At 38.0% G+C, this 24,909-nt stretch overlaps 1 protein-coding gene across 1 annotated transcript in view; it reads right to left on the bottom strand.

The window, feature by feature from the left end:
* The window catches only part of FAT4 (FAT atypical cadherin 4), a 174,135-nt gene that overhangs the window by 29,915 nt on the left and 119,311 nt on the right, over nt 1–24,909 (bottom strand). The window contains exons 7-9 of the mRNA XM_065904930.1: nt 20,903–21,083; nt 10,753–11,003; nt 4,394–8,743 (exon numbers count right to left, since the gene is read on the bottom strand). Coding sequence (XP_065761002.1) covers nt 4,394–8,743; nt 10,753–11,003; nt 20,903–21,083 — 4,782 coding nt within the window. The remainder of the gene's footprint in view (nt 1–4,393; nt 8,744–10,752; nt 11,004–20,902; nt 21,084–24,909) is intronic.

Here is a 24,909-nt window from a genome sequence, read left to right as displayed (position 1 = left end):
GACAATTGATTCAATTTCTTATACTATTATGCTTTTGAAAATCTAGATCTTAATTTTTCACATGTTCTATACTATATTATAATGTATTCATCTTGTCTAACATACTCTATGTATAGCTAATCAAAGCCCCATTGAGTGATATAAAATTAAATTATAGGAAAATACCTTTAACAATGAAATGAAGTGATTGTAATGGAAGATGAAATTTCACTATTTCTTTTTTCAGTTTCTTTTTGGTTCTTTTTCTAGTAACGAAGAAAAACTGATCTGAGAAACAAGTTATACAAGCAAATTTGTTTTCTCTAAAGTCCTCTAAATTCATTAAATAAAATTATTCTTATTCCATGTGTATGATGTGACCCTATCATCACAAACTTGAAAATAAAAAAATAAATATATCAGGAATATTATGGCAATAGGGATAATAACTATATCTCTTCATATCTTTTTGTTGTAATCATTCCACAATTTTCATTTTATACTTGCATCTTTACAGGATGTTCTCCACAAAAATTCCCTGTTGAGCTAACACTTAACCACTCCCTGTGAGGGATTCTTAGGATAAGTCTCCCAGCTTCCCTCAATTCATAAACACTTCACTTTTCTAATCTTTAGCACAATTTCTAACTTCACATGAAATATTCAGTAGTGTGTGTGTGTGTGTGTGTGAGTGTGTGTGTGTGTGTGAGTGTGTGTGTGTGTGTTTGAGACAGAGATGGGGCAGTGGCTGAGAATTATTTTAAGCAGGAAGTTTGTAAACTATCACATCTCCAATTTGCAATACCACAGACTTTAAGAATCACTGAAAAAACAGCAGTGAAAGTCCACAAAAATAGAGGAGGAAAATATAGGTGCTTTGAAATAATTCTGATGTTCCAGAAAATATCTGAATACATACAGACTTTGAAGACAGCTTCACCATAGTACTTAATGCTAACAGAAGTATAATTTAACCAGAATGAATATTTAAAAATTCATTCTGTGAGGTATATGTGTGTTTCAGTATGAATTTTGTCTTACAGCTTATTAGCTTTGATTGGTTCTTTAAGACATTTTGGCATTAGTTCTACATTTCTAAGTCAGGTTACCTGGTAAAGACTAGCTGGAAGAAAAGGCACTCAAAATGATACTTGAGGGATTATCTTTCCAAAGAACATTAAATATATATTATAAATATGTATTAATACATTTAAACAATGCATTTCTAATTTAGTGTGTGGATTAACAATTTGTCACCATGATTTTTGCTATACTGTTTGTATAAGAAAAGAGTACAAAGAAATGCAAAACAAAACAAAATGAAGAAATAAAACTATCAGGCTTTGCTTAACTGCCTGTTTTACTGGATGGCCTATATATATAGAATTTGTAAACAAAGAATTATATTAATTAAAAAATACAAGATTTACATGAAATATTCAACTGCATGCTTGTTTACATCACTCCTGATCAACTGGATTATCCAGTTATGCAAATGGAAACTGAAGTGAGCTCTGAGGAGGGACAGTATGTAAAATTAATACATTACTTCAAATGACTTCCTTACAAAAAGAGGTTGTGATGGTTATGATCCAGCTTTGGCAGCTCTGGCCCTAGAGTCACCAGAACATAGGTTCAGCTTCCTACAAGGTAAAATAGGAGCAATAAGAGGATCTTTCTATGTCAGACATTCTCTGTTGACACTCAGATCCACTTGTATCTTTCCATACTGTTGGGGCTGGAAGTTAGAAAACTATCATCTTTCCAGATCCTTCCAGCAGGACTCAAGTTCAGCCTGTGCAGGGGATGAGAGGTGAATGAAAATCTGAAGGGTAAAAACAAAGCAGTCAGTGTTCTGGGAATCACTCACGACAACCCTGCAAAGGTGACCAGGAGTGCTTTCTGGAAATACTTGCAATATCTTTATGGCTGAGGTTATTGGTGAATTTCCCTGACTTCCATACTTAGCCAGTTTGAAGCTTCTAATACATATCTCAGAGGCTTGCTGTGCAGTTTAACAGATTAATGGACAAAAAATTCTAAGCAGACTCACATCACAGGCTCACCATAATATTCTCTAGCAAGTGCAGATCAAAGTATGATGAGGTGTGACAGGCATTTAAAGAGCAGAGGATCTGCAATAAAGCTTATCATCAAAACTCAGCTCACTTTCTTGTGCCGTGCTGGAGGCAAGTCATTTAAGTGCATTCTCTCTAAGATCTAATTTGTTGTCTTTCAGTCAGAAGGATAAGAATATTCATTTAATAGATCTATAAGAAGAACTAAATAACTAAATGAATAATAATGTCTGTGATGCAAGGAACTTGAAGCAGTATTGTAAGTAACCATTTGATAAATGCTATTAATATTTCATAATGAAGGGTGGGTATGCTTAAAAGTTTCAACAACTACATTTAGAAAAGGATGTAGTGTATGTTTAAATGTAATGAAACAAATAAAGAAACACACTAGAGAGAAGTAAAGCGAAAAGGCTAGTTCTACACCCCATGCCTTCAGCAACATTTCTGCTGAGGTCAGCATACGTGCCTCACTCACACTCGTCATTTTCCGTCAACCCCATGTACTACCTAATGCAGTCACCCTTTCTTCATTCTAGGACTAAGCGCAAAGTCACTCTAGGTGTGGAATAGTGTATTGTACTAAAATGGAACAAATAAATCATCTTTATTGTTGAATTCACAACAGAGGAAGTAATTTGGAGAGGCTGGGGGTGGGAGAGGTGGACGATAAAGTGAGGAAGGTTTTCTGGAAATCCTGAACTCATTACATGTGTGTAACCCTGTTATTCATGATTCTAAGAGTACAACTCTGGTAAGTCTTATGCCTACCTTATGCCACTGAGGCTTGTCTTTATCGAAATTCTATAGCATACCTCTATCAACCATTATATTAACACTACTACTAAACTACTAATTAGCATTGCTATTTATTGAAAGTTGGAATCTGTGCTAGGAGTTTTACAAATATTATTTGTATTTATTGCAACAACCCTGAAAGATAAGTAACTATGACTATTCTCATTTTACATATGGGGGAGTTGAAAGTGAGCAAGATTAGGGGACTTCCCAAAAACTATAGCTAAATCAAGTTCTGTCAAATTCCCTGATTCTTTTCACACATATGTTTGCTGCCCCTTTTTTCTTCATTTATATTTTAAGGACATTATTTTGTCAAAAGGTAAAGCTTATATGATCTGCTTTGGCTTATTCAAACTTGCTGTGAATAATTATCAAGCAATTCAGTTCTCCAAATATAAAACCACGAAGTATACACACGATAAGCTTCATTTTAAAATGTGATATACAAATACAATTATCTTAAAAGCTTCTTTTAAAATAGTATTCTGAAATCTACCTACAAAGTATAAAAAGTATATCCTGGTTTTACCTATTTCACTGTACTTTACACTGAGTTAATAAACACTACAGGGCAACCAATGTAAGATATATGTACTAAAAATGTATAGTGTACAAACGGTAGAAAAGAAATTGTCTCTTCTCAAACTTATCTACAGCACAAATGTATATACATTTGAAGGTACACTAACCACAGATCAGTTAATAAATAGATGATGGATAGATAGATAAGTAGGGATAGAAACAAAGATCTATGTATAAACATACATCATGTCCTATTAGAATGACAAAGAGTAGTCAAATAATTTCTGTATATATTTAATTCTGCTCCCAACATATCAAGGTATATTGTGACTCAGTTTTGCTCTCATTAACCTGAGAAATCAGCCAATGATACTTTCTACCTGACTACTAGAAATAACAAAGCATTGAGATCTCAATCTAAATCACAACTGTTGCTTCATCTCTTCACCGTGTGGGTCAAATTTCAATAGTCATAGTGATAATTATGGTGAAAATCATAAAACCGATGATGATAAAATAATTTACAACAATGACAGTTCTTTAGAACACAGAATAGTCCAGATTGTATACTGTAAATACACAAAGTCCTTTAACTTTAGAACACTTTTTTGAAGATAAGATGTTCTTTTTAGCTCTTATACAAGACACTCAGTAGCTGGACTAAGGATTTAAACTCCGGAATGAACTGTGTAAGCTCACATCCTGACTCTACAACAAATCAACTGAGTCACCTTAGTCAACCAACTCAATTTCTCTCTATGTCAGTTTCCTTTTCTTAAGGCCTGTAAAATCATTATCCCTACCACTTGTCAGGTTTCTCCTGAGAAGTGAAATTAATACAGATAAAGTTTCTAGAACAGAGTCTGGCCAATAGTAATCGCTTAAAGCATTTGCTATGATTCTGCCTACTCTCTACAGAAAAGCATTTGAAGATGACAAAGTTCATAGCTTTCTATTATACTTGATATGACTAGAGTCTTGGTGGGCAAAAAAAGAACTTAACACCATCATACCTGTGTATCCAGTTTTGCAAACACAGTTGAAGCCTCCTGGAAAGTTCTGGCAAATGGCACCGTTCTTGCAGGGACTAGGCAGGCACTCGTTGATGTCTCGCTCACAGGCCCGGCCGGTGAAGCCGTCAGGGCAGCTGCAGGAGAACCCTCCCACTAAATTGTGACAGGTCCCCCCATTGTGGCAAGGGGACGGGAGGCATTCATCTATGTCAATTTCACACCAGCTGCCCGCGTAGCCTGGCAGACACTTGCATAGGAAAGGCTGCAGAGGTTCGTTGGCCACGATGATGACTGGAAGGCTCTCGTGGCTCTTCAATGCGGTGCTCACGGCCAGCCTCCTGACACAGCTCCCTCCGTTCTGACACGGGCCAGGGGCACAGGAGTCGTGATCCACAGACTCCACCTTCACTCCGCTCTGCCTCAGCAGGATCTCCTTGATGCTTTCAAAGAAGGTGGCTACACCACTGGGATTCACGTACTGATTGTGGGTTCGCTTCACCGCTGCCAAAAGAAACGTTCTGTTGTGCCCTTCATAAGCCCCATACAGTTGCACAGCGGTCCCGAGGCCCGTCAGCTGTGAACTGGCAATGCGCAAGAAGTGAAGGTAGTGGTTGGTCAGGAAGTCCTTCACGGTCGGTACACCAAGACGCAGTAGGATGCTGTTATCCACCGTTGCGTTGGAAAATCCAGTGAAGAAAACTCGAATGTTGCTGGTGACCGTGCTGTGGACGCCATCGTTACTAAGGACGGTCAGATCAAATGTGCCGTCTGTGGACCTCGGCTGGGAACTCAGATCGCAGGTGCCCCTTGGAATACTGAAGAGGCTGGTCACTCCTGAGGTCAAGGAGCAGTGGAAGGTGTCTAACACATCGGGATCCTGTGGCTTCACAGAGCCTAAAGCCCCACCAGGGAACAAGTTACCATAATAATTAACAAATATCTCCACCGTCCGAGACTGTGATGGGTTGTCATTTTGGTCTATGACTGTGATATGCACGGTCCCCGTGGAAGACATCTGAGGCACACCAGAATCCCTGGTGACCACGGACAGATAGAAGTCGGAGATCTGCTCTCTGTCGATCTCTCGGGTGGTGCTCAGAACTCCCGCAGTGTTCAGACTAAAATAATTGGTGGCAGGACCTGTGCTCATCAGATAGTAGGTAAAGGGGCCTTGATTGGGAGGGAGATCTGGATCTGTGGACTGAAGGGTCATCACCAGAGTTCCTGGGCGTTTGTTTTCCATCACTTCCCCCTCGCTGATGGTCAACATAGGCCCGTTATCGTTTATATCCTCCAGGGTGACTAATAAGGAGGCACTTCCGGTAGCGGAGGGGGTCCCGGAATCCACAGCCAAAACCGTGAGATTGTAGATGGGTAGGGTTTCTCGATCTAACTCTGAGGTAACGGTGATCTGTCCCGTCTGTGGATTAATGGAAAAGGCACCATTTTCATTCCCTGATCCTATGAAGTAAGAAAACCTACTCCAGCTGGGAACAGAGTCTGAGTCGAAGGCACTAACAAAGGTCACGTGAGTCCCCGTGGGCACCCCTTCACTGATCTGAACGCTGTAGATGTTTAGACTAAAAACGGGGGGGTCATTGGCATCAAGCACAGTGACATTCACAGTGACCTCATCTATGTCTGCACCCCGAATGCTGCCAAAATTCTTGGCCAGTACCTTCAAAGATACCCTTTCTTCTTTTTCTCTATCAAGAAGTCCAGACACATATATCTGTCCCGTCTTCTTATTGATCTGGAAACCCTTCTTTCTACTGTTACCAAAAATCAAATAATGAACCTCCCCATCACTGCCCAAGTCACGGTCACTGGCAAATACTTCTCCAACAATAGTACCTTTAGGAGCTGCTTCTGAGATTTCAAAATAGTAAAGTTTGGAAACAAAACGAGGCACGTATTCATTTGTCCCTTTTAATTGGATATTAACAGTGGCAAAACTGCACCTCTCCTCATCGGGGACATTGAAAGCTTTCACAGTGAGGTGGTAGCTCTGCTTGGTTTCAAAGTCCAAGAAGCCTTGAGTGGTGATGACTCCAGTGTTGGGGTCAATGACAAAGAGGTCACTATCAGATGACTGTATAGTGTAGGCAATCACAGCATTGGTGCCAGAGTCAGCATCCGTTGCATTTAGGTGGATAACTGTTGTCCCACTGGGGGCATTTTCCAAAACAGTGGGGAAATATTCATCAGGGAGAAACACTGGAGAATTGTCATTCACATCAATCACATTTACAGTCACACTGCAGTAACCAGTCCTTGAGACCCATCCTCCATCTGTGGCACTAACAGTCATCTCATGCTTCTGGCAGAGCTCATAATCAAGGGCTTTGGCGAGTGTTAATACACCTGTGGAGGAATTGATTGCAAAGATGCCTTCTTCATTTCCTGAGGAAATACTGTACCTAATCAAGCCATTCATAGCTGTGTCTCTATCTCTTGCAGAAACAGTTCTCACAATGGCTCCAACACTATGGCTCTCAGGGATGGTTGCGCTCATGTGACTCTGAGAGAATTCAGGTGTGTGGTAGTTTTCCTCCGTTACAATTATTTGAACAGTTGTTTGGGATGAAAGTGGAGGGTTTCCCTTATCTTTTGCGGTGACAGTGATCAAAAAGTTTTGATTCAGGTCAGATGTCAGGGGAGCTGCTACTGAAATCCACCCTGTATTATTGTCTAACTTAAATTTTCCCAAATGATTCTCATTCAAAATGAAATACTCCACTTCAGAATTCAAGCCAAAATCTTTATCATCTACTGCAGTAACTTTGATTAACTTTGTTCCAACTTTAACATGTTTGGTGACTGGAGTAAAATATTTCGTCTTAAGAAATTGTGGTGCATTGTCATTACTGTCCACTGTGTTTATGGTAACTGTTGTCTCACTAAGTAACGCAGGATTACCTCGATCTGAAGATGTCACGATAAAACTATGTCTGTTGATGTTCACGTTGCTGAAGCCACTGACATTTTGATATTTTAAGACCTGTTTATTGAAAATCTCTCCTGTGGAGGCATTAATCCTGAAGTACTCTGACTGAGATTTTATAAAATAAAACACTTGTCCGTTTGATCCCTCATCAGGGTCTGTTGCAGATACCTGAGTCACTCTGGAACCAATTTCAGTAAGTTCAGGGCAATCTAAATAATAAGAGGGTCTGCTAAATCTTGGAGCATTGTCATTGACATCTGTCACAAATATTGTGACATCTGTACTTACAGTCCATCCAGAGTCATGTGCAGAAACTCGGATTCTGTAACGGTCTGTATCTTCTCTATTTAAAGGTCTACTGATGACTATATCCCCAGTGCTGGGATTAATGGTAAATGGAAGACTTGTGTCCATTATAGAGTATCTACTAATTGCATTTACACCGATGTCTTCATCAGAAGTTGTGACACGTGTAACTGTGTACCCTAGTGGGGAATTTTCAGGAACATGGGCACTGAATATTTGCGAAAACCTCGGGGCATTATCATTTTCATCTAAAATGTTAATGATGACTTTTACTGAGGTACTCTGAGAAGGGGAGCCTCTGTCTGAGGACTTTACGATAAGCACATACTGAGAGATTTTTTCCCTGTCTAAAGGTCGAATGCTTCTAATTTCGCCAGTGGCATGATTGATACTGAAACTATGTTCTTTGTTGCCATTAATGATTTCATAATCTAACTGTCCATTGGGCCCACTGTCCTTGTCCACTGCAGAAACAGTGAGTATTTTTCGAGGAGAAAGGTTTTCTAATATTTCAGATACAAATGGATCTTCCTTAAAGACAGGAGGATTATCATTGACATCTAACACTGTTATGTCAAGCTTCTCATAGGAGGAGAAAGGAGGAAAACCTCCATCTCTGGCTTCTATCCATACAACATATTTTTGTATCTTTTCAAAATCTAGAGGCTGACTTATGGAAACCTGTCCTGTTAACTGATCAATCTGGAGTGTGTTGCCAAGATTGCCACTTGCAAGATAATAGGACAAAGGTTCTCCTCTCAAGGAGGACCCTGTTACAGTAGTGACAAGAGTGCCTACTGGTTGGTTTTCAGGAAACATGAAAGTCTGTTCTTTGGCTTTGACTTTAGGGAAATCTGCTTTGTTCACAAATCGAACAGTCACTGTTGTAGAATCTGTTTTTGGGACTGAGCCACCGTCTTTTACGTGGACAGAAAATGTCACTTCTGAAGTGCCATTTAGTGGTCCGGCTGCCATAATAGCTCCTCTCAGGGTGTCAATGTGAAATTTCTCAGAGTTTCTACCCGAAAGAGAATAATGGAGTTCAGAATTCGGTCCAATATCAGCATCCGTGACAGTAACTGCAAAGACGAAGGAACCTATAAAAGAGGGAGTGTGGAGTTATCAATCACATGGAAGCCCAATAAAACATCTGATAGTAAGTTAAAACAGTATATTAAAACTATATATAAAACACTATATTGCTACCTGATACAACTTTATTTTCTCACGATTACTAGTGGAGAACAGTATATCTTATATTGTCTCAAAATTTCCCCAGTCAAATCTACTTAACAGTAGTCTTCAGGGACTGACCTGCCATTATCTACCTAAAAGCCAGACGATCTATGGAATTTAATATTTTTCAGTGCACCTTTGAGAGAAGCACAGGGAAGAGCAATGGCTAATCATTCCAAATTATAGTTCTTAGGAGATGAGTCTGTATATAACTTCCAACAAACACAATAATACATGAGTTCTGCTAAGAACTATGTTTCTGCCCAACAGTAAAAACACATAATTGCTCTATTATGTCTTAAAATATTTTGAATTACATTTTATGTAATCATATAAGCAAAAATAATATGCTTAAAAAATAATTTTCAATTCCTCGTGCCCACTGTTTTATGGGAAAAGTTTTCTATCTGTGAGCTATTCTCATATGGAGATAAAGTATACATATGAATGTGTGTGTATAGACATGTGTGTGTACTACAACAATTATAAAGTATACATACACACATATATATGAACAATTATAGTGTAGTAAGAAATAAGAATTGAAGAATGGACTCAATTTGGATTCCAAAAGTTAGTGCTTGGAATGAAGGCCAAAAAGGAACAGACTATAGAGTAGATAATGCTGAAAGGCTGCCCTAAGGACATGCTTCTGATAGACTTATTCAGAAACCTTTCCCAAACCTGCACTCCTACCCCTGTAGGAGAGTTTGTGACACAAGTGAAAAGTAATCTAATTTTAAGAAGGCCAGTGATTCTGCTAAATTACAATATGTTTAATGAGGGGGAAAAATGCCTAAGTCTTACTCATTTTGTATAGGAGATGTTCTATTGCATCATTACACACTGGGTATAACTAGAATCATGCCTGCTAGCATCATTTCAGCTGAAGGCCCACTCCAGGGATTCATGACTTTGATACTGGCTTTTTCTTTTGATAAAAAGTTGGCACAAAAATTTATGGATTTTATACTTTCAACCAGTAGCAACTAGACCCTCTCAAGTGAATAGAAGATCAAAATTCACTAGAGGCGAAATTGTGGATCTGTTTTTTGTTGTTTTTTTTTTTTTCCTCTCATTAAAAATATCTTAAAGGAGAGAAAATTAAATTAATTATAACTTCATTTATTTATTTTCCAGTTTCAAAATTCATTTCAGAAATTACCAAAGGCAGATGATTTGGCAGTTCCTAAGAGAGTAGGACATTCTTTGCAAAGAAGCAAATAAATCCAAACTAAACTCAATAAGGGTTTGAAAGATAAATACATATTGTCAATGTGAACATGGTTCATTATTGGCTCCATACACATTAACAGAAAAAATTTCACCCATTAAAACTAAGTTAAAAATATTTATAGTAGTAAGTAATTTGAAGGATTCTTTCAATAAACCTTTTGAAAATTTGTCTATGAAGCATTGGATAAAATATTAATTTTGTATTAATGAATATAGTTGAGAGCCTAGTACCTCCAAGATAATGTTTCAGATATAATGTAAGGACATGGCATGAAAAATAGATAATGTCCTTCCTATCAGGGCACACAGAAATTACATCTTAGGACAGAAATCTACTTGACTACAAAGTGAAATCTATTTTCATATTTACCAATATTCAATTAAAATTAAGAAACAGCACTAGAAAAGCCGTGGCAATTATGAAATCTTAAATACAATTGGTCTGAGAAGAAAAAAATAGTTTGTAAGAGTCAATGTTCCTTCAATTGCTTTAGGCAGGAGTTGAATTTTAGAGGATTTGCAAACTTTAGCTATGTCAGAAATATACCTGTAGAAAAAACAGAAATGTACTTATCGGAAGTGCCCAATGCATAGTTTTTATTTATCTGTGAGACATCAGAGGTGGTTTGGTTACCTGGCGGAGTAGGAGATGGGATGTGTGTGACATATGGGTGATGCTGAAATCTTGGCGGGTTGTCATTGACATCAGTCACTGTGACGAGCACACTGGTAGAACTGGAAAGAGGTTCTGGGGACCCAGCATCGCTGGCAACAACCACTAAAGTATAATTCTCTTTTGTTTCCCTGTCTAGCAATGCGCTGGTGATGATTTGTCCTGTGGATGGGTTGATGGTGAACTGAGAATTTCCACCAATGATCCTATAACTAAAGCAGAGAACAGACATGGGCATATTTCTTCCAGTTGTAATGCTGCAACATCTATTTACTAGAATTTTAACGAGCGAGGCAGAAAAGTCAGGGAAAACATTACAAGTAAGATCACAGAGCAGTGAAAGAATATGCTAGTTCACATTTTATGTGAGCATCACATTAACAGCCTTTATGGAAAGATGTCCTATGACCTCAAGCAGGTCTTCACAAGGTTTGTGAGCTTCCTAAATCATGCAAGTCCCCAGAATATACCCAGAAGACTATCATGTTTTAAATAAACCAGCCTGAAAGCATAAATCAGGCTCTTGTTCTAATATTGTGGTCAGTGGCCAGGATCACAGATGAACATCTGTTAAATACATCTAAAAAGTATGTATCTGCTGTGTGCCATAATATTACCTGAAAAGATCAGTGGAAGGTCTTGTTCTCTAGAGACCAAACACTGTATGTGACAGATATTGACTATCCAGAACAGCTCAAGAACTGATTATTTATACAGAGACATTCCTAGTCACTAATTTTCTCATTTGCTATTCCTCATATGGCCATGCTGCTTTGCTTTCCTGTTGTAAGGAGTGGTCTGACATCTTCATGGATATTTTGATGCTAACCAGATTGGTTAGTGGGCAGGAGTTTCCACTGAGAATAGCTTCTCTCTTCTTTCTAAAGAAAAGGCTATCTGTGTATATTTCTGAGAGTTCAGCTAGGGAAGAAGTAGCTAAGCTTGAAGGTTCAGAAGCTGGCTGTGGTCCAGAATGTTTTCTGTTGGAGGGTAGCGAGGAAATGAGGAAATGGATATCTTTCAAGTCTTCTCCTTCATGCCAACAAACAAATGCCCCTGTTGGAACTTACGGGTGTTTCTACAGTTTGCTCTGTGTCCATAAAAACATAGCAACAGCAAGTGTCTAATAGAAACAGCAGGAAAAACTTTACATCGCAGCCAGCGCACATTCTTCCTATTAAGTTCATTGTTTAAAACAAACATTTTGGCACCTTCATCCTTTTTTAGAGACATCAGGAACTGTTAAGGAGCTACGTATTTTTCTGTTCGTTTTAACAAAAGAGGTTCTATAAAATGAGAGCTAAATAGACGGAGCATAGACAGGGAGTTTGGTTGAGAACTGATTTCAAAATTGATAAAGTACTTTGTATCACTCAGATTCAAACATCCTATGGCAACTTCACGTGCAAGATGAGGAGTAAGAACAACAAAGACTATTTCCTGGACCAGAAGTGACTCCTTATAAAAGTATTATTACAGATTATTAATACCCTTACACAGTAGACAACACCTATTCCCGATATTAAAAATATCATAGGTTTGGAAGTTAGAAATTCAGGAGTCATGAAATAATCACATTGTCTTACCTTTTAAAGAAAGTCTGTAGAAACCTGGGTTATGAGAATTATGTGATTTTATTTCAAGATAACTTAATAGGGAGAGAAAAAGTGCTTCATAGTGCTACAGGCTTTTTTTTTAATGACAGCAAAGGTCAGGGTTCAATCACATATTTGTTCCCTTAAGCATGCACATATAAAAATAAGAAGGATGCAAAAAGCATGCAAATTTGATTTGGATGTCTTGTATATGAGAAGGTCATGGTATATTAGATTGAGCAATGTGTTGAAAGGCAAATGATGAGAGTTCTGGCCCATGCTGAACTCAATAATCCATGAAAGAACTTTGAACTGTAAAGTCTTTATTTTATGCTATTGCACATAAGACTGTCTGTTTAAAAGTAGCTAATATATTTACTATTTTTAAAAATTAAAGACTAAATTGCCATGGTAACTTGTGGTTAATTTTTTCTAGACTTTCTTTGTTTCTGAAATGTATGAAAAGTGTATCCTAAATACTAGATATCCTTTACTATCTCACATTATCTCTAATACCAGTTTTAATCAAGTTTATACTTGTAAGTTAAAAAAAAAAGAGAGAGAGAGAGAGATAAAAGAAGCATACGTGACAATATAAAATGAACAGACTGCCAAGATCATATGCCTGGGTTTTCCCCACTTCATTCTTTCTTTCTTTTTTTTTTTTTTTTGAGTTTTGGTTCACGTCTCATCTTTGATGAATCTCTGTCCTGTTTCTCTGATCCAAATTAGTTGCTTTTATGGTTATGAACTTTATTAGATCAAGTCTTGTGCTACCTTCTTAAATCTAAACACCTATGCTTCTCTAATGGCTCAGATGGTAAAGAATCTGCCTGCAACGCAAGAGATTCACGTTTGATCCCTAGGTCAGGAAGATCCCCTGGAGAAGGGAATGGCTACCCACTCCAGTATTCTTGCCTGGAGAATCCCCACGAACAGAGGAGCCTGGCAGGCTACTGAATGACTAATACTTTCATTCTTTCTTTCATGCTGTTCTTTACAGTTTTGTAGCCTTTTATTGTGTTCTTAGTGAGTACTCAGCAGACGACAAGGATTTCATTTATTTCCTCATTTAAGCCTCAGAACCATCCTAATAGTGTGGTTTTGTACTAGATTTTGAATTGATAAGGAATTTGAGTCTAAAGGAGGCTAGTATAGTTGCACAAAGATGCATAAAGTCTATAAATGGCAGATGAAGACTTTCAACTTCTGTCTTTATGACCTCAATGTGCACTTTTCCCATTATCCTACAGTAGAAGGAAGCTGAGACCCAGCCGGGGGTGGGGGGGCACAGTTAGGGGAGACAGGAAATGCTGTAGCTAATGTTAAGCCCAAAAACAACTCTGGTGAAGGTGTGTTGATGTAGGATTGGTTTACAATGATTTAGTTCTTTATCATATGGCGCTAGTGTTAAAGAACCTGCCTGCCAATGCAGGAAACATAAGAGACACAGTTTTGATCCCTGGGTCAGGAAGATCCCCTGGAGAAGGAAATGGGAGCCCACTCCAGTATTCTTGCCTGGGAAATCCCGCAGACAGAGGAGCCTGGCGGGCTACGGTAGATGAGGTCTCAAAGAGTTGGACAGGGCTGAAGAGAATGAGCGCACACACACAGAGTTCAATGTAAATCAGTGGAGATCTTTATTTATTTTCTGACTCAAGAAGTTTACTGTTTCAAATTACTGATATAAACAGATCATTATTATCTAAAATCTCAATCAATTGTTGCATTTGTAAAGCTGAATTATCCCCATTTGATTTTGTGAATCTTTTTTTAACCTCTTCCTGAGATTTACTATGATCATAAGGAACTGTGTTGTGGGCTGCTAGAATATGATGATCTAGTAATAGTTTAAAAATTGAACTCTGGAACATAGTTCCCCTGGACATGAATTTTGATCTCACTCAAGTACTTAAATTCATAAAATTTCTTAACCTTTCCAAGTCTTCTCTATCTATAAAGTATTATGCATGTATGTATTCCTTTCATTTGGTAGTTTTTGAGTATCAAATGTAATTTCTTTTGAAAAGCACCTGGCATTGTAATTAGTATGTGACATGAATTCAAAATTTAGGTTTATGTTCATAACAGTATACATACATAGCTATAAAAATATCATTTAAAATCTATTATAATCCATCTTTATATTTAGGTGCGTGCATGCATGCTAAGTCAATTTAGTCATGTTCAACTCTTTGCGACCCTGTGGACTGTAGCCCACTTGGCTCTCTGTCCATGGGGATTCTCCAGGCAAGAATACTGGAGTGGATTGCCATTCCCTCCTCCAGGAGATCTTCCTGATCCAGGAATCAAACCCATGTTTCTTACGTCTCCTGCATTGGTAGGCGGATTCTTTAGCACCCGCACAACCTGGGAAGCCCTTATATTTGGGTAAGATGAACTAACGTATAGAAACATGGATTAAGTAGGTTAAAAAGTTCTAAACTCAAGCTTATATCCTAGATAGAAGAAAGATACATAAAAAAGTAAATGCAAAACCAGGCCATGTATTTAAGTGCTAAGTGCTCTGAAACTGCTCAGAAGCATTGTTTCAGGGATTCAGAAGACAAAGAGATTGCTTTTGACTAGAAAACCCTTTCCTGGAGAAGAGTAAATTTAGGTTAAGATTTAAAGGGGTTACTCATTTAAAATGATTACTCATCTTACAATAGGGCTGAATCTGCCTGCTGGCCCAGGAGATGCAAGAGACTCCCTGGGTCAGGGAAGATCCCCTGGAGTAGGAAATAGGAACCCATGGAAATCCCATGGACAGAGGAGCCCGGTGGGCTACAGTCCATGGGGTCGCAAAGAGTTGGTGGTGACTGATCACACACACATCTTACAATAGTAATGAAAAGGGAGAATGAAGGTATTCTAGGCTAGGAGTCAACAAATTGCTATAAAGGATCAGTGAATATTTTAAATTAGTAAATATTTTGGCAAATATTAGTAATATTAGTAAATATTTTCAGCTGTTTACACCATCAGATCTCTGTTGCAGCATTCAGCTTGCCGTTGTAATGCAAAATCAGTCATAGACAATACACACATGAATAGGCGTGGCTATGTTCCAGTAACACTTTGTTTACAAAAGTAGGCTCTGGCCAGAATTTGGCCTGCAGGTTGTGTTTGGAGAACCCTGCTCTAGGATAGGGAAGGACTTGAACAAAGCCAGAATGCTTGGGAAAGCACAAATCCTTTTCCTAGAAGCAGAAAGTGATCCATTGAGTCTGAAAGTTTGGCTATCCATTGAAGATTTGTGTAAAATAAGTTTGGAGAGATGCTGGGGCCGTTTCTGGAGTGGCTGGAATATGCAGACTAGGCCTTATGCCCTAGGCAAACTGAAAGCTAAAAGCTTTTGAGGATGGAGGAGTTTCACTGTTAAAGCTGAAATACATATTACTACCATTGTTCTTTCATTCACTGACTGACTCTGCTTCATCCAAATTGCTTCCTACAAAGTTGAGAGGAATTATCATAAAATGTAAACTAGTCATGTTATTGACCATCTTAAAACATTTCAATTGCTTCCCCAACTAGATGCAAAAAAAAAAAATGTGAATCTTCTCATATGGTATACAAGGCTCATTCCTAACCCACATCAACCATATTGAATAGCTTTATTTTTCTGATGCTAGGTTTTTGCATAGCTTTACCTTTGTACCTGTTTCTATCTTTGCCTAGAATGCCTTTTATCCTTTATTTTTTCATAAACTATTCCTCTGCCTTTCCAAAAATCATCAGTTACTCAAAGCTTCTACTTATTTCCTCAGGTTTCACTGACTATGCTCTTGTTCCCACACATTTTGTGTTTAAACTATGCTTGTTACAAGGTACTATAATTGTAATACAGCAAAATTACCTTCTATATTAAAGATTTCTCTTTATGAGAACTGAGGTGCTTAACTCCTCAGAACTTAACAAAGTACCTGGGATGTCGTAAGGGCTTCAAAATTATACAGGATGCATGCATGCTACGTTGCTTCAGTCGGGTCCGACTCTTTGCGACCCTGTGGACCATAGCCCACCAGACTCTTGGATCCATGGGATTCTCCAGGCAAGAATACTGGAGTGGGTTGCCATTTCCTCCTCCAGGGGATCTTCCTGGCTCAGGGATCGAACCCAAGTCTCATAAATCTCCTGCATTGGCAGGCAGTTCTTCAACACTAGCGCCATATAGGAAGCCCTTAAACAGAAGAGTATGGTATATAGATTGGAAGGATTATAAATCAGAGTCGGAAAAGTAAGTTAATTTTTATTATGTTAATCTGGGCATGATATAATTATGGACTGAATCAGGATCTTGGCAGGAGGAATACACAGAAAAGGAATACAGAGGCGGCAAAGATGACTGTAAGCCATCAGGGCAGGAAGACAAAGAAAGTGAGACAGTATCAGTAAAAGAAAGCAGAATGCCAAGATGAGAAACAGAAAAGCTAGGAGCTTCTGATGTGTTGTGCTTATGAGTCCAGCATCTCTAGGTAGCAGTGCCTCCTGGAGAGTTACAAATATGGGTGGGAATCTCTGGAATGACAGGTTTGGAGGTTTTCTGCAGTTTCCTAGATGTTTTCTGCATAGGTCCAGCCATGGAAATGGGTAATTCTCTGTTTTCTTTCTCTCTCTGTCTTTCATACACACATGAAAAGAAAAGCGCTGAGAAAAAGTGCTATGGGGGATGTTCAGATTACTATGAAGAGAGAAAGAGGAAACACAGAAGGCAAATTAGAAGGTGTGGTTAAAGATACAGAGTGAGAAATAAGAAATAACAATGAGACAGACACTGAGGAGAAAACAAAATGCCAGTAAGAAAGGATGACCTGTGATGCAAACGGTAAAGAGAAATAAGGATTCAGAAATAAATATTCAAACAGTCTTTTCTGGTAAAGCAATGGAGGAGAAAGTTTGATTGAGAGATTTTTAAGAATAACTGGCTGGAGAAAGCTTTGAGGTAGTAACCTACCCTCTCAAAAATGAGGTGTAAAAAATGTGAGTAAAGACAATTCTAAAGTTCTAAAGAATATTAGAATTACTCATTTAGTGCATTTCTTTAGGTGCCAGTCACTATTATGTTGGAGATGTTTTTTCAAGAAAGAATATATTAGGAATAAAATAGCTATTAGAATGCTATTAAAAAAAAAAACACTAACATAAATTTAGTAATTTTAATATCACAATTATGTGTAAGAGACATTTGCACATATTAACTGATTTCACATATGGGCTTCCCCAGGTGATACTAGCAGTTAAGAACCTGCCTGCCAACACAAAAGACTTAAGATACTTAGGTTCGATCCCTGGGTCAGGAAGAACCCCTGGAGAAGGAAACAGGAAAATATTTGGCACCTAGTAGGTGGTCAGTATATATCAATATTTAATTCTCACAAATTGGAAGGCAGCAATTCTTAACTCCACTTTTACTGATGGATATACTGAGCCTTGGGTGTGTGCACACTGTGGCTCAGTTGTGTCCAACTCTTTGTGACCCCGTAGACCATAGCCCGCTAGGCTCCTCTATCCATAGAATTCTCCAGGCAAGAATACTGGAGAGGTCTGCCATGCCCTCTAGGGGATCTTCCCAGCTCAGGGATCAAACCCACTTCTCTTATGTCCCCTGCATTTGCAGGCAGGTTCTTTACCACTGACACCACCTGGGAAGCTCCATACGGAGCCATGAAGATACTAAAATGACTTTCATAAGTCATGTAAGTAAATAGGAACCAGAACTCAATACCATATATTCTGAGCATTTCTGTAGGGATAAAGATATGATACAGGAATGAGGGAGTATCTGAAGATCCAGAGAGAAATGTAGTAACTGTTGAATTAAAGATCTGAAGGAAATCTAATGGGATGCAATCAAGAGCACAGAATAAGAGATTTACCTTTGGATGTTCACTCTGCTGATTTAGTTTTGTGACTTTCTCCAATGTTATGACATAAAATATTTAAAAGTGAGGTTTGAATGGACATTTGGTCAGTTGGGGGAAAAAAGGAATTCATTTCTATAAAAGCTAAATTCTGGGATGGGTGTCTGGGAAGCAAAGATAAAAATTTGATAAAGACTGGAAATTAACACAGGCTGGTTTTCTACAAGGGAAAATGTTAAATGTTATATAAAGTGTAAAACTCTAAGTACACCATCCATTAAAAGTTATAACATGATCAAACTGGTGGAAAGAAGAATATAAACAAATATTTGTTGGATAGCTGTTGTGTAAAAGATCACATTAGACTATACAGGAAAATTAACATCACACATAAAAGGTTGTGCTTTTACAGAACCCATCAGTAGTTGGTAAAATGGCTTAAATATATAATATTTAAGTAGCTAATGTGGAAATTAATACACAAAATCTCTATTAACCAGAGGAGAAGATGGATTTTCTCTAGGATTCCATGAGTAGCAAGAAGTGATTAACATCCAAAATATTTGGATTAACATCCAAAATATTACATTAAAAACAAAGCAAGTCAGAGTATATAAGATTGAGGTTGGCATAATGATTTAATAGAATGGGAAAATACTTTTCATTTAAGTTGTAATAAGATGGGAATAGCAGACCACCTGACCTGCCTCCTGAGAAAGCTGTATGCAGGTCAAGAAGCAACAGTTAGAACTGGGCATGGAACAACAGACTGGCTCCAAATCAGGAGAGGAATACGTTAAGGCTGTATATTGTCACCCTGCTTATTTAACTTATGTGCAGAGTATATCATGAGAAATGCTGGACTGGATGAAGCACAAGCTGGAATCAAGATTGCTTGGAGAAATATCAATAACCTCAGATATGCAGATGATACCACCCTTATGGCAGAAAGCAAAGAAGAACTAAAGAGCCTCTTGATGAAAGTGAAAGAGGAGAGTGAAAAAGTTGGCTTAGAACTCATTCAGAAAACTAAGACCATGGCATCTGGTCCCATCACTTCATGGCAAATAGATGGGGAAACAGTGGAAAAAGTGACAGACTTTATTTTGGGGGGCCCCAAAATCACTGCAGATGGTGACTGCAGCCATGAAATTAAAAGACACTTGCTCCTTGGAAGAAAACTTACGACCAACCTAGACAGCTTATTAAAAAGTAGAGACATTATTTTGACAACAAAGATCCACTTAGTTAAAGCTATGGTTTTTCCATTAGTCATGTATGGATGTGAGAGTTGGACTATAAAGAGAGTTGAGCACCTAAGAACTGATGGTTTTTAACTGTGGTGTTGGAGAAGACTCTTGAGAGTCCTTTGGACTTCACAGAGATCAAACCAGTCAATCCTAAAGGAAATCAGTCCTGAATATTCATTGGAAGGACTGATTTTGAAGCTGAAACTCCAATACTTTGGCCACCTGATGTGAAGAACTGACTCATTTGAAAAGACCCTGATGCTGAGAAAGATTGAAGGTGGGAGGAGAAGGGGACGACAGACAATGAGATGGTTGGATGGCATCCCTGACTCAATGGACATGAGTTTGAGCAAACTCTGGGAGTTGGTGATGGACAGGGAGGCCTGGCGTGCTGCAGGCCATGGGGTCGCAAAGGGTTGGACATGACTGAGCGACTGAACTGAGCTGAACTGTCCTAATTTTAAAGTGGATATGATAATTTTTGCAAGATAAAAATAGCATCAATTTGTATTATATATGATTATATGAGACAATAGTTATTTGAAGAGTTTTCACACATAGGTTTTAGCCCAGGGAGTCTGGGCTGGGCATGGCAGCTATGACAAAGTATTCCAGAAGTTATGCATTGCCACTTCAATTGCCACTTTAAGAACATTAGTAGCTTTCACCTGAGGTCCTTGGAACCCAGAGGTTTTTCTGCCCTATAAAGAAGTCCAACTACCCTGCTGAAGAACCACATTAAAAAGCCCTGAAACCACAAGAGCAGAGAAGGGGCTCAATGGAGCCTGATGTTCCAGCCATCCCTGCCAAGGCACCATGCGTGTGAGTGAAGCCATCTTGGGTCCTCCAGACAGTCACCAGGCAAATACCTCTAAGTGACACTAGTCAACCACATGAAGCATGATAATCTCCGCCCCCGACCTGTGTCCTAATTCCTAAATTACCAAAGAATGAAATGCAGTAAGAATATAAATAAAATTAACAAGATAAAATTTTGGAACAATAAGATCATTATTGTTTTAATCCTCATTTAGGCATAGTTGGTTATTTAGCAATAGTTCCTGGTGGCTTAGACAATAAAGAATCTGCCTGCAATGTAGGAGACCTGGGTTCGATCCCTGGGTCAGGAAGATCCCCTGGAGAAAAGAATGGCTACTCACTCCAGTATTCCTGCTTGGAGAATTCCATGGACAGAGGCACCTGGTGGGCTACAGTCCACGGGGTCACAAAGAGTCAAAGATGACTGAGCAACTAAAACTTTCACTTACTTTCAGTCACAATAGGGTTAGGTATTAATGCTGTGGCTTTTCCAATGAAATGAAGCATTATATGCATTTCATCCAAAGACTAATGTTTAATGAGAAAAGTAATCAAAATGTACAAAGGAAAAGGCACTGACCTGATAACCGCATTGGTTGAAGCATCAATATCTGAGGCATTTACCAATATAACATCTGTCCCAGTTGGGGCGTCTTCAGGAATTGTTGTGAAATACATTTTACTGGCAAAAGTGGGGACATTGTCATTGATGTCATCCACTATGACATTGATTGTTCCAGTTCCGGTCAGAGCAGGGGATCCTAGAGGGAAAAGAAAACCAAGTCTTAATGTTCATAAATCACAAAGATAATAGCGAGCTTAACAATGGGTTGTAGATTACAACTACTAAAGAGAATGTAGAAAACACCCCAAGGTAATATTTGTGAACACAGAGACAGGTGATTGAGTAATTTTTAGTTTTGTTACAAGAAAAATATTTTTATTTAGGGACTAGTATTCCAACTCTTTCCTAGTGATACTGCACAAAAAGAATATGTCAACCTCCTAGTCTATTTTAAAGGTATCACTCAGCAATGTAGGACACAACAATATCATTTAAATGCCACAAAAGCGGCACTACTGGTTTCTCTGAAATTATAGTCAAATAACTCAAGCCAGATTTGGAGCATCCCTCTGGATCTGGAATAGCTGACCAGCTGACAAAGCAGAATTAAAAACTGTATTCCTAGATGTGACTATCAATACTATCATAAAAAAAAAGTTAACTGAATTTTGAGGCCTTTAAATCCCCTTTTCTGTACTAACTTATATTTCTTTGCAGAAAATTTAAAAAAGAAAGCACTCTGACCTTTCACTTGCTGGAAATAGCATGTCGGTGAGATGACTTGAAATCATTTCTGTTGCATTTATTTAATGTTTAAGGTAAATATGAAGCAATTCGTTTTTATTTCCTGTTCCAGTGCCATTATCAGCATATAGTGAAAATGCAGCATTTAACAAAACTCTGGAGTACACTGTCTATACTACACAGGGTTAGAAGACTCCTGTGTGGTGAAGGTCAGAGGTCATATTTAGTTGATTCTTTGGGTTATCTCAAAGGTAAGTGGCAAATCATCTGCTTTTAGTTGTTTTTCAGAATCATTTTTCAAACTTGAATATACCAAAATAGAAATAATGAAGGTCTGCTTACCTATATTTATCTAAAATAAAATAAGGCCCTGGTTACTCTCAACTTTAAGATACAACTTTTTTTCCCATAAAATTATTTCCCATTAAATGAAGCTTAAATTCTACTCACTTTTGGTAGTTCATATTTTGTAAATAAAGCCATTCTTTCGTTGACTCATTCATTTCTTTGTAAAATGTTTATGAATATCTCTCTAGTATCATGGAATGGTGTTGAGATTCACAACCTTCCAATATTATTTTTTGCAATAATATATCCTTATTGCTATTCAGACTTTTCCCTGTGTTCTTAGATTGCCATTACTGATGGCATAGTACCAACCAATTTTATGTTCCAATGTATGGGCACCAAAAATCAATAGACTGGAAAATTATGGAATGTAGTGGTTTTTGTACTCTATGTAAGGAAGCTCAAATTCTACGTTAGATGAAATATTTGTATGACCACTTGAACTGGGCACTGTGAGAAGGCATGATATCTCCCGGAAATCTATTCAATTAAATTTAGGCTGCAAGCTGATCTCTGTTGCCTTCTCTGTGAGACAATTTATGTCAAGAATTCCATTGATATTAACATATTTTAAAATTAATTTCTGTAGATATCTTACCTTTTAGGTGTTGGATTTTTATATTAAAGAAAAGAAAACCAGTTCTCACTCTTTGCCTTTTCTGCATAATGAACTACACATATTAAAATATTGTACTTGCCTTTTCACTAGTCACTTAAACAATGGTAGGATAACATCATACATAACTCACATTCAGAACAGATTTAGAAGTATTATAAACACTGAAGAAGAACATCAAAATGATACTTTTAAAATCTCACTCAACATAAACATTTATTGAATCTTTAGGCATTCATGTACTGGTTTAAGAAGTTTACCCGAACTATCTACTCTTCATAAGTCAGTATGGCTGTTACCTCCATGTTATATATAAATAACATGAAAGAAAGGGATAGAAAGGTTGAGCAACTTTTTTAGGGCCATTGACCTGGTGAGGAATGGAACTAGGTTTTAACTTGAATGGGGAGCTCTTGACCACTGACATAAAAGCCAGAAGGTGTTGGCAGCAGGACACATGCTCCTCAGTGAGATGTTCTGGGACTCTGAACAAGCCAATCTCAGGGAATAACACGAGGCACAAGTTAGAGAAAAAGGCCCATCTGTGGGGGACCTTAGCTATTGTCCAGGTTAAGCCTGTGTAGCATTTGGGGACATCTGTCTGGCCATAAATTTTTAATTTTTCACAGCACATGTTAAAGCCCAAATCAATATTTTCTGAGTTATTATGGATGACCAGTGTTTGGCCTAAAGCTCTGAAATGTGTGTTTAATTATACACAATTTAATGAAATGGAAGTTAATTGTGTGAATGATATTAGTATCTCTCCCATTGTCTGCTTGAAAAAAACAATAACTAGAGCTTATCTGTGCATTTGTGTGAACAAAAGGGGATGTCATGGGAAGGAGGGGCGATATCTGATGACTCGTGAGAGGGGATAACTAAATCAAGGTCCCAGATATCATGAAAGGCTCTTTTATCTCTATTACTGACACTGTATTCCACTCACTAAATCTGTCTCCTTATATGCAAAATGGGAATAATGAGAACAAACCTACCCCAATAGGGGTGTGGAGGGGAATGTAACATGTTTAGGATAGTGCCTGGTACATAGAATGTATTCTATATTACTCTTCGTTGTTGTACTTGTTTTAGAAATCAGGGTGGAAAAAAGGAAAATTGACATTTAAAAGGTCAGTTTTTAATCTTACAGATTACTGTGTCATAATTCTCAGGAATTTTGTCCCTTGACAAAACATTCAAGTCAGTCCTATGACAATATTATTCACGAAAAGATTTTGAATCATTTTTTCTTTTAATGATTTTTTTTCTGGTTTTAAGTGTATGAGACTCAGCTTTCAAAACTTGCACAGCTTTGCATAACATGTGTTGAACTGAAAATTTAAAAATGCAAAATTTACAAATTTCAAGTGAGAGAACACCTGAATATGTCTGATATGCTCTCTAATCAACAATGCTTAAACTTGTTAAGAAATAACTCAGTAACTGCCAAATGGTTTTATCTTTGATATTCTAGAGTGTCTGATGACACACATATGAGAAACCTTATAAAATGATGACCAACTCATTTGGTCAGGAACGCGTGATTTCTTTCCTTGTCTATAAACTACATAAATGTTGTTGCTGGTGTGTTTTCTGAATTAGTAAGCAAAAAGCAAAAAAAAAAAAAAAAAAAAAAAAAAAAAAACCAACAAAACAAAACATTCTTTACCTAGGAAAATATTCAACAAATTCAATCTCATGGTTTTCGTACCAGAGAACAATTAATTTTTCCACAAGTTCTTGAAAGCATAGCAGCAACAGCATATGATCCTGGCCTGAGAAGTGGCCCCATGGTAATCCCATATCCACATGGGATATTTCTCAAGCAAAGAACCATCACGAGTCCCCTTTCCTCCACTTGTTAGCAGCCACAGCCCACTTTAACAGCACTTGGGGTTCTTCTCTTCCTCTTTTCTTCAAGAATTGATAGAGTGACCAGATTTCTACAATGGCCTCACTTTCTTATTGCCCCAGGGGATGGGCATGCAGGTCTTATTTACTTTTAAAGTTTTACAAAGAAATTGTACAAAGACATAATACTACATTTCTAAGTCTCTTACTGAGATTTAACTAACTCTGAACTCTTCCTCCAATATTTCTCTTTTATTCTCAGGATAGGGCCTTCCACCGCTCAGCTCACTCTAGCCTCAGACTGGTCCTCCACAAGGCCCTGCCTCTCAGCTCTAGGCAGGAAGATGAAATCAAGGGACAGAAAGCAGGAATGCCCCCTGATTTTGAACGAATAAGCCTCATATCCCAGGTGGCTTCATGATAAAGAAGCCACCTGCCAATGCAGGAGAGGCAAGTTTGA

Source organism: Muntiacus reevesi, chromosome 13, assembly GCF_963930625.1.
Source record: "Muntiacus reevesi chromosome 13, mMunRee1.1, whole genome shotgun sequence".
Lineage (NCBI taxonomy): Eukaryota > Metazoa > Chordata > Mammalia > Artiodactyla > Cervidae > Muntiacus > Muntiacus reevesi.
The sequence above is the reverse complement of the archived record's forward strand: the minus strand, read 5'-3'. Positions and strand labels throughout refer to the sequence as shown.